Genomic DNA, 14824 nt, shown 5'->3' on the forward strand with positions numbered 1-14824 from the left:
CTCGACTCCGAATCCAACAGTGGTTACATGTGCCATACATCGTTATCACCAAGCGTACGCCAGCATCCTACCAAGTGCCCGAGGCATATTCTTAACCCTCTACAATCCAAAGCCTCCCTTATCGTTCTTTCCACCCCTCTCACTCCTTGTGAAAACCTCCTTACTCGCCAAGTTACCGACACCCTCAAGCGCTCCGCCCTTCTCGAATTGTCCCGAGACGCCCTTGTTCACACCGTCTTGAACCGCGTCGATGTTCTTGTCGCCTGTGATCTTTGTCTTGTCCAAGTTGTCTGTGACACATTAGTAATTGGTTGTGGCAGTACGGAAGAAGGTGAGAAGAGCATACCATCAACTGTGTATGAAGTCTTGTTCTTGCCGAACCATGCGAGGTACTGGTCTTCTATCCATGGCATCCAGTTCTCGTACTGCTTGTTGTAGTAGTTCTTTGCCGACTCCATGGTTGTGGTGGTGGTAAGATGTTGGATTTTTGCTTTGGAATAATTCGTTTAATATCACAGTAGATACTTCAGGTACAATAATAATGCGACGATGAGTTAAGCAGCAGATGCAAAAGGCAGAAAACACCTGCGCATGCCTACCTTTATCACAACCTACCTGCTTCTGACCAGACCAACATGTGGCTGATGTCACTTGTCCTGCCAACAGCCGTGGCTGGCAGCATGTCCCCTGCTCGTCAAACCATGATGATCGCGAATCCGCACAGGTGAAGCACAACAAGAACATGTGCTGGAGAGACATGGTGGAAGGTGAGAGGTCAGTTGTGGGCTGTGCCAGGATTTTGTGCGGGTGTGACATGGGCGAATGACGTAGAGACAGGGATGTCCCTGGTCAGTTTTCAAACGTTCGACGCGTGGTTTCGCGTGCGTCGATCACGGCTCGTGCGCTGGACTTCGTGCCTGGAAGTGCACAACGCGAAGTAGACATATATCGAGGCACAAATGGGTTGGATTGACAGAAGTATGTGCATTATGCGAACTATGGGAAGAGCCGGACCATGCCGCGGCTCTGATACAATCGGTTCAACGCTTGTCTTGCGCACCCTTCGTGCAGTGCTTCGCAACCCATATACCACTCTACTGAGGAGTATTGTAGCCAGCGGAACAGCTACCAGAGCAAGCACCCTTGTATGAGATCTTGGCATATCCAGTTCCGTCTGGCTGAGGAAGACCGCTGGTCTGCCAGCAGTGCTTGTAGTCGTTGGGGCCGGCAGTTGGTTCATCAACGTAGAGGACAGCGGTACAAGAAGAGTTCTCGTCGCAGATGGCGATACATGCGTCGAGAGAGTCAACCAGCTCACCGGACTTTCGCTCCCAGAACTTGGCACCTTTGCCAGGAGTAGCCTTGACGCCGCAGTTGATCGCGTAGGAGCACTCGCAGGAGCCGCTGGCAGGGAACGGAGTGCCGGCTGTGGCAGGGCAGGTGGCTGTGGGCTTAGGAGCTTCGGTGGTAGCGGTGGTTGTGGTAGTGGTTATCTCGACCTTGGAGGTGGTAGTTGTCTCAACCTTAGTAGTGGTGGCTGGCTTGGACCAGGTTGTGCTGGTAGCCATGGTGGTGGTGGCGGCAGCGGAAGAGGGGGCACTGCCGCTGGTCCATGCGGACCAAGTGTGAGCAGAGCTGCTGCTGGAAGTGGTTGATTCAACAGGCTTGCTCGAGGTGCTGGAGCTAGTCCATGCCGACCATGTCGGGTCGACGCTGCTGCTGGAGGTAGTCGAGGCGACCGACTTGCTGGTGGTCGAGCTGGTCCATGCCGACCAGGTTTGGGCAGAACTGCTGCTGGAGCTAGTCGACTTGACTGGTTTGCTCGAGCTGGTAGAGCTAGACCATGCTGACCAAGTTGGGTCAACGTTGCTGGAGCTCGAAGTTGACCAAGCTGCCCAAGTAGTCGGTTCTGCTACGGGAATCCAGGTTGCGTGTCCTGTCACAACATAGGTGACGGCGCTGCAGACTGGCTGAGCTGGTGCCGCGTTGGCGATAGCGGCCGCAGCCAAGATTGAGGAGGAATACTTCATGGTTGCTAGAATGAATTAAGACTTCAAAGAATGACTGTGGTGAGTTTGTTTGGTAATGAATGTGGTGACACAAAGGTCAAATGCTTCAACTTGATCTTCTGAGCAGAGCTGGAAGGAAAGGAAGAGGAATGCGACATCTCGCGACAGAGCTGGAAGGATATCACCTCGAGCATCGCGCAAGGATTGCTTCCAGGTGGAGGACATAACGGCCTCGCGTCATTTGCTAATGCTTGTTTGCACGCAAATTCGCCGACGGCTGCAACAAGTGCGCGAGGCAGATACCCTTGGTGGACTGACAGTTTGTGAAAAGCGGTCTAGTGGTAGTATTGGTACCAAAATAAACTCGCTGGTGAAGAAGCTTGAGTTGAAGAGATTGCTTTAATTTCGGTTTAACGGCAGACGACATCAGGGGCGCAATATTATTCACATCCTGAACCACCTAAAGTTTGCATGGTTTGCTTCAGCGTTTCAGGTTAGTGGACTTCGCTGAAATTTGGTTCGTCCTCCTGCTCGTACCGGATCACAGGGATATTGCCATGCATGAATCGACAGCTCGTCGAATCACTATACACACCGAATTATTGTCCCGAGCAGCAAGCACTACTTATGCGTCCAGAGAGTCTCTTGCAGGGTTGTTGCAACAGCTTACCAAGAAGGACTCTGACAGATGGCTCGAATGGATGTCGATTGCCAAGGTCCTGCAAGCCAGTTCTGCTGCCGCGTTCCATCATGTGCCTGAGAATGATATGCAGCGCCAACTTCCGCTGTCAGGCTGTGCAACATGAGCACTGTTCTTTTTACCACGCCGTATTCAGAGGAGCTCTACTTGCCACTGGAACGTACTGACACTTCTGTCGCAATGGCCAATTATTCTTGTTTGTAGCGTGGACGAGGCATCTGCGCCATCGTTGCAACGAGTGGTCTTCATGTGCAGTTGCAACTCGATGGTACGAGTACGGAGTAAGTATCTACCCTTCGACCTTCAGCAGGTCCAGACTATCACAATACCAGCCAGTTGGGGAAGCGCGATGCTACCTCTTTCCTCTTATTGGCCTAATCAACAGCTTTCCTCTGAAATGCACGAATCTCATATGCTTCTCAACTGAGCTTGCATTAGCTCGAATCTAGCTCTACGCATCATCGTCATCGTTGTTTACTGATTTGACATTTGAGGCTGCAAGTGTTCATACGCAACAACCATCCTCTTCTCCGTTGCTGCAACCCCGCATGTTCTGGTGGGATGATAGAAAGTATCTTCATTAGAAACTCAAAGTTTGGTATGTGTACCCCTCGATGACCTATTTACATAAAGAAGGTACGTGGTGATCACGGGAGAAGCAAAAGCCGAAGCTCCTGCCTTGATGCTGAGAAAACATTTAAATGTTTCCTAACGCATCACGACCTACAAAACAATCACGTCCCTCTTCCAACATTCAAAGCCCGCAGAGATCAGCTAGTAACCACCGTATCGACACACACTATGGCCACCAACGTCGGCATGTCCTCCTGCTGCCTCAGCGGTCAGCTCCACAACCACGCAACACCAACCGGTAGTGTCAAAACAATTGGTGATCTTTCAACCTATGTCGCAGAACCCTCTCCAGATCAGAACATCAACCCCAAAACTCTCATCTTCCTCGTCGACATCTTCGGCTACGAACTGCCAAACACTCGACTGCTAGCCGATGAGTACGCAAAGCAAGGTTTCCTCGTCTATGTGCCCGATATTCTTCAGGGCGACCCTCTGCCTATCTCCTTCCTCCAGAACGTCGAACCACCGCTCAAGGATCAGGAGCAGGCAGGATTGATCGACAAGACCAAGAACACAGCTATCGTGGGCGCGACGCTCGGAACATGGCTGCCAAAGCATAGAGAGGCTGTGACTCTGCCTATTGTGGAGAAGTTCGTTGACGATGTCAAGAAGACCGCCACAGGCAAAGTGGGCACAATCGGTTTCTGCTTCGGTGGAAGATATTCCATCCTCATGGCACATGGCAAAGTCGATGCTGCATATGCATGCCATCCATCGCTGGTTGCCATCCCAGGTGACTTTGAACCTGTCACCAAGCCATTGAGCTTGGCTGTAGGTACGAAGGACAGTCTGCTGTCCGACGAGCAGAACGACCAGATCAAAGAGATTTTGGACAAGAACAGTGTACCCACTGAACTCGTGAAGTACCAGGATCAGATCCACGGCTTCTCGCTCCGAGGAGACTGGAGCAGTGATAAGGACAAGAAGGCTCAGGATGATGCACTGAAGCAGGGGGTTGCTTGGTTCAACGAGCACCTCAAGTGAGTGCAGACCAAGGTTTCTAACATTGAATGACACTAGAGAGCATTATTCGACATAGCCATCCATAGATATACAGCTTATATTACATGCTAATAGTACACTCTACCAAATACAACGATACATCACGAATGCTACAAGCCATGGCTGGTTGCACTCCCTCAAGAACTTACCAAGGCTGCACCTTCCCATCCTCCTTCCCCCTAATACTATCATTCCCCCAATACCTCCCACTCACACCCTGCACATCCCCCACCGCAAGCTTAACCGGTATCCTCGCCCCCTCCTCCGGTTTCTTCGGCGGCTTCCCAATCATATTCCCCATCCCCGTATCAACCCACCCCGGACAACAGCAATTAATCGTCAAGTTCGGGTTCTGCTTCGCTAGTATCCCAGTAAATGAGTTTACACACGCCTTACTTACACTATACGCCTGCGAATCTGGCCAGCCGGCTTTCTTCAGCTGACCGGATTGGGCATCACTCTCGTACTCGTGCATGAAGTTGTCTAGATCCTCGAGCGAGCTGATGCTGCGGAACGTGGACGCTTTATCCTCGCTGTATGGGTTTAGACTTGATCCTGTAGAGGATAGATTCACGATGCGTCCGTCCTTGGCCATGTGTGGAATGAAAGCTTGACAGGTCGCTAGGGTCCCGCGGTAGTTCACATCGAGCGTGGTCTTGGCGTTTTCGGGCGTGAAGTTGTCGTCTAGGTTTACGCCGGCGTTGTTGATTAGGATTGAGACTGGGAGGTTGTTATTCGATTGGATGTCGGAGAGGAGGGACTTGACGCTGCTTTGCTTGGCGATGTCGAGGGGCGCGTAGAGGACTTTGGAGGGTGGAGTGGCGGAGAGTCCGAGGTCTGAGCCGGCGCGGGAGGTGGCGTAGAGGGTTAGGGGGTGCGAGGATGTTGTTGGGTGGGAGAGGAGGAGCTCGCAGATTGCGAGGCCGATACCGCGGTTTGCGCCGGTTACGACGACGGTGCGGGCTGTCATGGTGGGTGCGGATGGGCTGGGGCTTTGTTGGCAGTAGGTGAACTAGTTTCGCGAGCTTGCTGGTTTCTGGTATGAGCTGTGATAGACCGGAAGAAGAGCTTCAAGGAAGTTCAAGTATTGTCTTTAGTACATCAATTGGGAAACACGAGTGCGGTCAGTGCGAAGACAAGAGGAGCATGTCAGATCGAGAACGTCATCAGATGAGCCATCGATGGCTGCGTGGCATCATTACTCGAGCATGAGTATGAGCTAATCTTGGTTTCCGCTGGGCTCTCTTGACGGTGTAGCAGTCTTAGCAGACAGTCAGGACTCAAGACCATCTTGCATAGGAAACACTTCGAACTTGCTGCTGTTCAATATCTAGACTGTCTGGCACGACGATTGTAGAGCTTCTTACAACACGCGTATGATATTACGTGGGGCTTGGCATTGTTTGTTTACTTAAAGCGGCCTTACATATCTCTTACTTCTAGTTAGTACAATTACAATAATCCTTGCCTGATTTCACACGCGTCCGCGTCAGTAGATAAATTTCGTGTCTCCCGCCTTGCCTGATTACAGCTAGCGTGGAAGCTATCGACTGCCACTGGCATTCTCGCGACCAACACATTCTGCGAGCTTCGTGTATGCTGGGTATTCGTGTCGAAAACATACAGCAAACGCTTGGGAAGATACATAACAGCTAAGTTACGACCATGCCGTGTTGGGGGAGCCCGTATGACCTTCAAACAAGGTAAACGGAAGTGGCGAAAGACGAAGACACAACGCAGCAAATTCGCCGTCAAGGTAGGCTTTCTCCTAGTGACAACCTATACGAATACTGTACAGGTCTAGCCATACAGATTCCGTGTTGGGTGCTATCAACATTCTTTGCTTATGAGGATTACTCTCGATACAGTGATCTCTAGGATCAAGAACAAATACATTAGCTAGGAATTGGCATGTGGCACTAACCCACGTTGCCGAGCTCTTTGGCCATTAACATATCTATAACTCGGCATCTTTTTCAGCCTCTATCCAGCACCAAGCTATCACACAGTCACCATCCGTCCTTACATATCATTCCGGTCACAGCCAGATGTGCTTCTCCTATCATCATAGCTACTTGCGCATTTCACACTGATATGACCTTGCGATTTCGTTTCCGCGAAGTCCAAAGGGATCTTCACCACTTTCGAGAAAATCAATGAAGCCTCCATTGCAGTCTTCGGATGTGTAAAGCGAGCAGAAAACCTTCATCCACTCCCCCTGGGCCTGAAAAGGGTCAGAACAGCGTATACAGAAGCTGAACTCAACACTCAAATGCTGGGAAAGCAAGAGCTGCGAGAGGGGTCTAGCAGAACACACGGCTGCTGCTCGCTTACCTGAGCGCTACTACCAGCATCTCCTTTGGCATTCGAGTCCGGGATTAGGTGACACTGGTCAAAGACAATGTCTTCTTTGGTACAATTATCGTCAGAGTCTGCTTCGTTGCAAAATATGATTTTCTCCCTTTTGCAGAACGTGGGTACAATGCAAAGCCCTATGACCAAGGCTATCGGTACGATTGAGCGGAGCATGTTGGCTGCACAGTTGCTGTATCCGTTAAGGCGGGTTCTCTTCCTCGAGTTGGGTTTTGTGGAAGCCTGAGCAACTTACCATGACTGAAGCAAGATCAGAGATTGCTATATATCTACTGCCCTCGATCTGATAGCATGAAATTGCCTTTGTTGGTATTGCGCCTGGAACGTGCAGATGGGGAACGTGCACACCAAACTTGTCGAACTCTGACTGTGGGTATAGCTACAGGAGGCGGATTCCAGTTGAGCATGACGTGCTCAAGAACAAAGGGATTGTCAAACTCAGACCACCGGTATAGCTAAGACTACACAGGAATCGGATCTGACTTGAGCGTGACGTGCTCGGGAACAAAGAACTACGCCAACGAACGCAGTGTCTATGAGGAGTTGTCTTCATGCTCTAAGCGGCTGTGGTGTTCTGGCCTGGGCGTGAGACAAGCGGTCTCGATCAGACCAGGTTATAGCAAGAGCGGCCTTGTTTTGAGCTGCAGCCTGCGAGATGCGATCAGGTGTCTTAGAGATGCCTGGTAATTCCGCACTCTATGATCAAGGTAGGTACGTGGGACCGAAGCGCGCACACTGCCTCAACATGGCCTTGGCGCCAGCAGCTTGTTCTGAACCTCGTCCATCAACCTTGACGATTCTAACCTAGCGACATTGTGTTGAGTACTGTCGACACATAACGCCTCTAGTACTAACAAGCGACACCTTTGAAAGACGTCGAACTACCATGCTTCAGGACTAGCGTCTGCAGCAGCTCCAACTCTATTGGCCAAGCCGGTTCTGCACGTCATACATTGATCTATGTTACTACCAAATATGTCGTCCTACTGATATTCATCGATCTTGACAGCTTTGTATGAGTAGTATAGCCTTACAGCGCTAAGTGTTCTTCCACAGCTCCCACCTTGAGGCATCACCAGCCCACTTCCGACCTGCATGCAGAGACCCCTGATTGGCCTCAGATTGCTTACGAGAACAATCATGTCCAGCTCTGCGGCCAGCAAGGGTCCCGACACCACTACCATGACCTCCGCGACGAAACAGAAACAGAAGCTGAATGTCCATAGCTTCCCTCGACCTCCCCTTTGCGAACGGACTGACCGGCACTTGGTCATTAAATGGAACGATACAGTCATTGCCGATACCAAAGAGGCATATTGGGTTCTGGAAACCACGCACCCACCCAGTAAGTCATCATCAGAGAGAGTCTATGTGCTCGTTGGAAGACGGACAACTGTGCGAGATTATGCTCGTTGCCGTGGCGTGAAGTGCAAAGACGTTGGCCAGCAGCGGGCAGCCGTTGAATCACCTCGAAGCATTACCACAATATTCCCATTCATGATCCATGGCCACCATATTTCGCTCGGCATCTGCAGTTCGGCCGCACCGTGCATACACATTGCGTCATATCACAACCAATTGTCAACGTCCTATATGTCGGCCCAGAAGAAACCATGTGCTCAATGTGCTATGCCTCTGCCATGTTTCAACCAAAACTACTCACTGCCAACCCATCCTCCCCGCTACACCCAAATCAACTCCTCGATCCGAGTATCACAGATGACCCCAACCACTAACGACTCCAGCCTATTACCTCCCACCCACCTCCCTCAATGCAACCGCAACAACCCTATCCACAATCCCACGCTACAAAACAATGTGCGAATGGAAAGGCGCAGCAACATACCACAATCTGACCCTCAACGCCACGAACGACACCGTCAAGGGCAAGATCTGGAGCTATGAGAGTCCCACGCCCGCATTTCGTGGTATCAAGGACTACCTGTGCTTCTATGCGAGTGGGGTGCCGTGGAAATGCTGCGTTGATGGCGAGCAGGTGCAACCACAGGAAGGTATGTACAGCACCAAGCCCTGTGTTGGCTTGATAGACGAACTTGACATGGTCGTGTGCACTGGCTAACGAGCGCCTTGTAGGTGACTTTTATGGTGGGTGGGTTACGTCTGAGCTGGAGGGACGGATGAAAGGAGGCCCTGGAACATGGGGTTGGTAGTGCTGCTGTATACAGCTCTCTCCGATCAGCGACCCAGAATCGGCTATGTATTGAGCTTTGCTATGAGCAGTACAAGCCAGCAAACCTCGCGATCAGTGCATTCTATCATGTCGGAAACAATCCGGACCACAGCGACCGCATGGTCTTCACGAGCCATAGCCATCACCAGCAACCATGCGAGTCAGAAGTGGTTCGATCCTCATACCATTGGCTCTTAGTACAGCGTCAATGCGTACAAGTCGACGATTTATGACACTCATGGATGCGGCAGCCAGTGTCCTAGGTAGGACGTTAAACTGCCTGCCAGCCCCTGGACAAGGTGAAAACTGTCTACTCTAGCTGCTCCTGGGGGTTCTGCGCAGTTAGATCTCGAAGGATCAAGGTGTTTAACGAATATACAGTTGGTCGAGCCCTTTCAATAACGGCCGATACTACCCTACGCTGGGAGTTGCACTCTACCGACCCTTCGAAACCCACCGCCTCCGTTGATGGACTAGATATTCTAAAGAGAAGGAAAACCAATAGCTTAGGCTACTTACGCCTTCTAAGTGCGGGAAGTACTTCGATAAATTACGGTATCCTAACCCCGGAGAAGGGTGCGATTTACTCGATTAGCGATTCATACAGCTTCTCAGCTCCCGTCACCTCTATGCGACAGGTAAAACCCTGAGTTTACTGCTTTCTTCACTAGGGGAGGAGCGACCAGAATAAGAGGGTTCAATTCCCTAGAGGGCAGCTGGTGTAATAGGTAACTCCTCCGATACTATCGGATTCTATGTACATAGGCTACGGTAGTGACCATAAATAAAACAACGTTAACGCTCATGGATGCGGTAGCCAGACAGTCGAACATCTGGTTAGGAAGGCGCCAATGGGCATGTACGACTATTGAATCAGGTTGCAAGGATATCAACTACCACAACACGTACTTCCGCGTACTGTTTCGCTTACAGCGGCTTTGATTTGTGGGTGAGTTCGAATACAAATGAGGTCCTCGCCGTCGCGCTATCGGAACCAAACAAGCAAGGTCTTGGCATACATATATATAAGGCAGGAGCATTCCATATCCTACCGCGCCTGCTTATCCACACAATAACACTACTAATCATTCATTCGAGTCACCATGGCAACCTCCCTACATCCAGCACTTACAATGAGTATCAGGTGAAGCCAACTGAGCTTCAAGTTAATCGAAACAATCGTTCCAGATTCCTATCGCGCAGAATGGCACTCCACCCTGCAAACCTCTCTAACAAGCAGCTTCACGGTATCATGATCATTGCAACAACCACGTACACAATAGCTATCCTCCTGATGATGACAATCCGTCCGGAGCTGTCGAACTACTTCCAGCGAAACTTTATCGAGGCTGCACCTTGGTTCTTGATGGGCCATATTACCTACCTGTTCGCCATGAACATCCTGCTTGTATACGGTCATATCAGGAACGAGGAGGACGAAGCTGAAAAGGATGCAGACAGAGTAGCGGCCAGAAAGAGGAATGTTACTCGCCATATTTGTGGATGGATCGGATGGGGCCTTGCCTTTCTCTGTCACGTCCTTATTGCCGCCTATGGATTGCAACAATTAGGCATGGAGCAGCACGGGGAGGCTACATAACGTTTACGACAACATCGCAAAGTCGCTTGCAATGGAGTCAAGCCTTGTCGATGGTCAGCTCTACGCGTGGGATGATGACAAGCACGTCCAAGATCCTCGCGGCATCGAACACATGACAGCGACATCTGGACTGCCTCACGAGCTACACAAACGGCAATTGTCATCCAATGCACCGAACGTCTCCACCAGTCGGCTTGGAGAACGAGATTTTTGAGCCGCTCAAGTCGTGTGCGATATGACCTACGTCTCAGCAGTATGTAGCAATGATAAGGTCTGTCTACATGGTTAAAACTCTGAGCCCAGTACTGTGCATGTGGAAGTTCTTTTGGTATATTCTTTGCTTAATTAGACAAGGCCAAGTCCAGCTTGGCCTTCAACGCTATTTCATCACTCTCCTCTATTACAAAACTCTTCTCCTCGAAACCTCTTAACCTCGCAAACCAATACTCCTATAATCCCTCAAGTCAACCCACCCCTCACTCGCCGACCGCTCATATCTCCCATGTCCGACGTCATGGTACCGTGCTCGTGGCCGAGAACCATAACCCGAGCCATACCCATAGCCATAATCCTCAGCTTGCTCCCTCGCTCGCTGCCGACGCCGGCGTCGTGTCGCACGGCCGACGAAGGCTTCCGGCTCGTACTGGTAGTGGTAGTTAGTGTCGTGCTCGGCGGGATCCCATGCTACTGCTCGTCGGCGGCTGTGGCCTGCGCGTTGGTAGTGGGATGGTTCGTGGGAGCGGCTTTGGGTGGATTGGGAGCTGCCCACTTTTGTGGTGCTGGTGGTTTGGTGGGTGGGTCTTGTTGCTTGGTAGCTTTTTTAGTGTTTTGTTCTGTGGCTGTTCGGCTGCTAGATCGTTTGATGATGATGATGATGGATGTGTCCAACTTAGGCGGTGGTCAGCCATGATATACCTGTTTACATGCTTGCTGGAGCGGAGGTATTCTTTGTGAGTCCTTGCACTGCTTGTTGAGGATAGTCTGATGTGTACAACGTCTCTCAAAGCAGCTTTGTTGCGTTCGCCAGGATGCTCATTGAACGACAACGAGTTCCATTGTAATTTGGTACGATAGAGAAGAAGGCATCGAGAAGCGATGTGGTGGACGTCCAAACAGCCTCGCTTAGCCAAAGCAGTCAAGTTTGGGAGAGGAGAATGATGATTGTCTCTTACAAGGCATAATATTTCATTGAGCCTACCTCGCGTGCATCAAGTATACAAACACAGAGCCTTCCATGGACTCCACCTCCACTCCAGTCACCCCACCTCCTCATTTACCATATCGCTTCGTCGGCTTCTTTGCCCTACTACTTGCCCTCGTAGGCGCCTTCTCTGTAGTCGTTGTGCCTGCCGTGTTATCCTGTGCCGCTGTATTAACCTGTGTCGCCGGAGTGGCCTGTGCCGACGGGTTGCTTGCAGCAGATACGGTTGGTGCAGGAGCTGCGCTAGCGGCTCCATCGCTCGTGTTAGCGGTAGCTGTATCGTGATGGGCACTAGCTGTGGCTGCTTGAGCATTCACTGCTGAGGACTCTTGTGTAGACACGGCGTTGGCTTTCTGAATCTTGCTCATGAAGGCGTTGAAAATCGCTCTGCGGGACTTGGGACTGCCTGGGTTGGGATTGGCTACAATCGTGTCTGAAGAAGCATCACCTCCTGCGGCGGCGTCAGCATTGTTACTGGTGTCGGCCCCAGTAACTGTAGGAGCGCCAGCAGCCGTATTCGTGCCAGTAGCGCCCTCAGCGTCCGTAGCGCTGCCGACAGCCGCGTTCGTGCCAGCATCAGCTTCAGTGTCAGGTGTAGTGCCAGCCCCGCGATCTTCCTCAGATGGTGGACCCACATCCTGCCACATCTCCGTCCACTCTTGCATAGGGTGAGTAGCATTCCCAGCGGTCCGCTTCTCTTTGAGGCGTTGCTCGATTTCCTCCTTCATAAAAGCATCAGTCAAGTCCAGTCGCTTACACTTTACCTTCGACTCATCGGCAGGTCGGGAGGGATCACTCTGATCTTCGGCTGCTGTAATCGTGGCATCGATCCAGATCTTTCTCGTCTTCTGGCGATCGAAATGTGATATGAAGCGAGGTGGTATCGGAATAGTGATGTCTTTACCGCCATATTCAAGATTCAACGTGAGATCGAGCCTTGCTTCGGGAAATTGTGCCTCATCTTCGAGCCCAGGAAAGCGTGTCTGCTCTCTCGGCACGGCAGACGATGCTGGTTGCGGTGTTACTGTAGGAACGGTCTGAGCAGGCTCAACAGACGGCGGACGAACGTAAGCACCAGGAGTCTGTGCTCGAGGCGATCCTCCGGTCCAGAAGGTAGGTCTTTCATCTTTTTCCGAGCCTTCGTTGACATTCTGCGCAGCTCTGCCTGGGTTTTCCTCCGATTTTTCCGGATCTCGCTCATACAGGAGAACGTATGGGGTGAACCGAGACTTGAAGGCCTTAGTCCTACGTTTCCCAGGCATTGTGTTTTTGTCGTCGGAGTCCGACATGCCATTCTCGCACGGCTCAACGTCGGCATCGTTGATTCTATACCACCCATTTCTCTCTTCGCCAGCACGGACAAAGGAGTGGTAGTGACCACTATCCGCTGTCACTCCAGAGTGCGAGACGACGCCGGACAGATGATACTCGAGCTTCGACCCCTCTCCATAGTCATGGTCGTTGAGAAACTCAGTGAGATTAAGTTGTTCAGGTATCTCCACAATCGCAACGTCCTTTACCGCCTCAGGGACCTTCTCGAATTTCGCTTTCGACTTCTTACCGTTTCCCTCTCCAGCTTCTACTTTCACTTCGACTTGCTCCGCTCTGTACCGAGCAATGCAGATGAACAGGACGTCCGGTGCCTGATTGATGTCATCATATCTCATTACATCTGCATCTTCCCTCCTGCAGCGTGGACACCGAGTGCCAAATTCGAGGTCATTCATGAGATCAGCTTGGATCAGATTGCTCAGCGTCGTCTTATGTGGACTTGACTTGTTGCGTGTCACAGAGTAATATGGGTCTATGGCCAGAATCCATTGGTGCTCTCTTCGAGTCTGAACACGTCTCCGCACACGCCATGAACACTTGCTGCACACCTGACGCCTTGCTCTGCTGAAGCCGTTGAGCCAATCAAAGTTCGCCTGGTCAGTAGATCTCTTGGTACCCTGTGGGGTGTCCTTGTCTTGCATGAAGGGACCCAATTGAGCACGCATTGTAGACAGTAGCCAGGTCAGGAACTCATTAGCATCCTCCTCGGTTTCATCCGCGCGTACATTGTCATCCCTTTTGCTCGATCGGAATGTAGCCCAGGTTTTGTGAGGCAGTTTATCATCGACTGTGGCTCTCTGATCTTCCGAGGGAAAGCATGTGGCGTCCCAGAACCCCTTGACAGCTTCGTCCAATTCTGCTTGATTGCCTTGCTTGGCTTTTTCTGCCACATAGTGTACCCAGTCTAGTACGTCGAGACTTCCTGCTTCGGGCTGAATAGGACCCGTGCCCTGGTCTATGCATGCCATGAACGGCTCGCAACTCAATAACATCGTGAGAACTGCGTTGCGATAACAGTGAATCCCAGGTCCGTTCGAAATCCCTGTCGGCATTTCCCCTATGTTCGTCCTTGCTCGTACGCCTTGTTTTAGTAGATCAGATACATTGATTACCGGCGTAAAGGGTGGTCCGACCGAGTTTGGGGCAACATCTCGACCTGCGGCGTCCGCTGGCCTAACAGCACTAGCGGAGGAAGGATCCGTAGGCTGTTGGGTGTTAGCCTTCTCAGTGTTGACGGTCAGCTGAGCAGGATTCCTTCTCGTGCTGCCTTGTTTCGACTGCTTGTTGCTTTGCTTCCCCTTCTCTTTTGCGTCTCGTGGAAGCTTGGTGCGCGTCTGCTGCTTCTGCACGTTGGCTGTCTTGGTCGCTTTTGATGGAGCTGAAGCATTCTTGGTCTTCTCACGCTGCGACCTCCTAGACGCAGTGGTCTGAGCAGCAGGACCATGCTGAGTCTTGGCCTTCTTAGGCTGTTGTTTGTCTTCGCCGTCGCCATTGAAGGCTCGTTTTGGTGGCATCTTCGATCGCCACTTCTCGTAGTGATAACGTTGAACAGCGGGTGAGGATCACAAGGTGAATTCAGCACGGTGCCCCCAGCAGGAGTTGATTTGCATTCAGGACAGCTGAGGCTGATGTGTTCATGGTGTGAACGATCAGACAAAGCGAGACACTCAGACGCGATAGCCAGGCGCAAACAGCTAACATGAAAGGGAGAAACAGACAAAGAAAATGCTGAAAGCGTCGTTCTTTGCTTGAGGCAATCCACGCCTGTACCGAGCACACTGTG

General features: G+C 51.3%; 7 protein-coding genes across 7 annotated transcripts; 3 read left to right on the forward strand and 4 right to left on the reverse strand.

Moving 5' to 3' along the window:
* Window positions 1-99: 99 nt before the first annotated feature.
* On the reverse strand, window positions 100-458 carry PMZ80_007647 (uncharacterized protein; the record flags this gene model as incomplete). Its single annotated transcript, XM_064876053.1, has 2 exons — window positions 100-290; window positions 347-458. 2 exons carry the CDS (start codon window positions 456-458, stop codon window positions 100-102), a joined length of 303 nt encoding a protein of 100 aa, XP_064728317.1.
* A 636-nt stretch (window positions 459-1094) lies between these two features.
* PMZ80_007648 (uncharacterized protein) lies at window positions 1095-1568 on the reverse strand (the record flags this gene model as incomplete). Its single annotated transcript, XM_064876054.1, has 1 exon — window positions 1095-1568. One exon carries the CDS (start codon window positions 1566-1568, stop codon window positions 1095-1097), a length of 474 nt encoding a protein of 157 aa, XP_064728318.1.
* Window positions 1569-3510: 1942 nt separating this feature from the next.
* PMZ80_007649 (uncharacterized protein) lies at window positions 3511-4326 on the forward strand (the record flags this gene model as incomplete). The annotated part of the gene is made up of 1 exon (XM_064876055.1): window positions 3511-4326. The coding sequence occupies one exon, from the start codon at window positions 3511-3513 to the stop codon at window positions 4324-4326; it is 816 nt and encodes a 271-aa protein (XP_064728319.1).
* Window positions 4327-4489: 163 nt separating this feature from the next.
* PMZ80_007650 (uncharacterized protein) lies at window positions 4490-5314 on the reverse strand (the record flags this gene model as incomplete). The annotated part of the gene is made up of 1 exon (XM_064876056.1): window positions 4490-5314. The coding sequence occupies one exon, from the start codon at window positions 5312-5314 to the stop codon at window positions 4490-4492; it is 825 nt and encodes a 274-aa protein (XP_064728320.1).
* Window positions 5315-7899: 2585 nt separating this feature from the next.
* On the forward strand, window positions 7900-8888 carry PMZ80_007651 (uncharacterized protein; the record flags this gene model as incomplete). The annotated part of the gene is made up of 3 exons (XM_064876057.1): window positions 7900-8062; window positions 8463-8729; window positions 8812-8888. 3 exons carry the CDS (start codon window positions 7900-7902, stop codon window positions 8886-8888), a joined length of 507 nt encoding a protein of 168 aa, XP_064728321.1.
* A 1224-nt stretch (window positions 8889-10112) lies between these two features.
* PMZ80_007652 (uncharacterized protein) lies at window positions 10113-10508 on the forward strand (the record flags this gene model as incomplete). Its single annotated transcript, XM_064876058.1, has 1 exon — window positions 10113-10508. One exon carries the CDS (start codon window positions 10113-10115, stop codon window positions 10506-10508), a length of 396 nt encoding a protein of 131 aa, XP_064728322.1.
* Window positions 10509-11777: 1269 nt separating this feature from the next.
* On the reverse strand, window positions 11778-14555 carry PMZ80_007653 (uncharacterized protein; the record flags this gene model as incomplete). Its single annotated transcript, XM_064876059.1, has 1 exon — window positions 11778-14555. One exon carries the CDS (start codon window positions 14553-14555, stop codon window positions 11778-11780), a length of 2778 nt encoding a protein of 925 aa, XP_064728323.1.
* Window positions 14556-14824: the final 269 nt, after the last annotated feature.

The sequence above is a fragment of the Knufia obscura genome, assembly GCF_036327395.1.
Source record: "Knufia obscura strain CCFEE 5817 isolate CBS 148926 chromosome Unknown scaffold_9, whole genome shotgun sequence".
NCBI classification, from domain to species: domain Eukaryota; kingdom Fungi; phylum Ascomycota; class Eurotiomycetes; order Chaetothyriales; family Trichomeriaceae; genus Knufia; species Knufia obscura.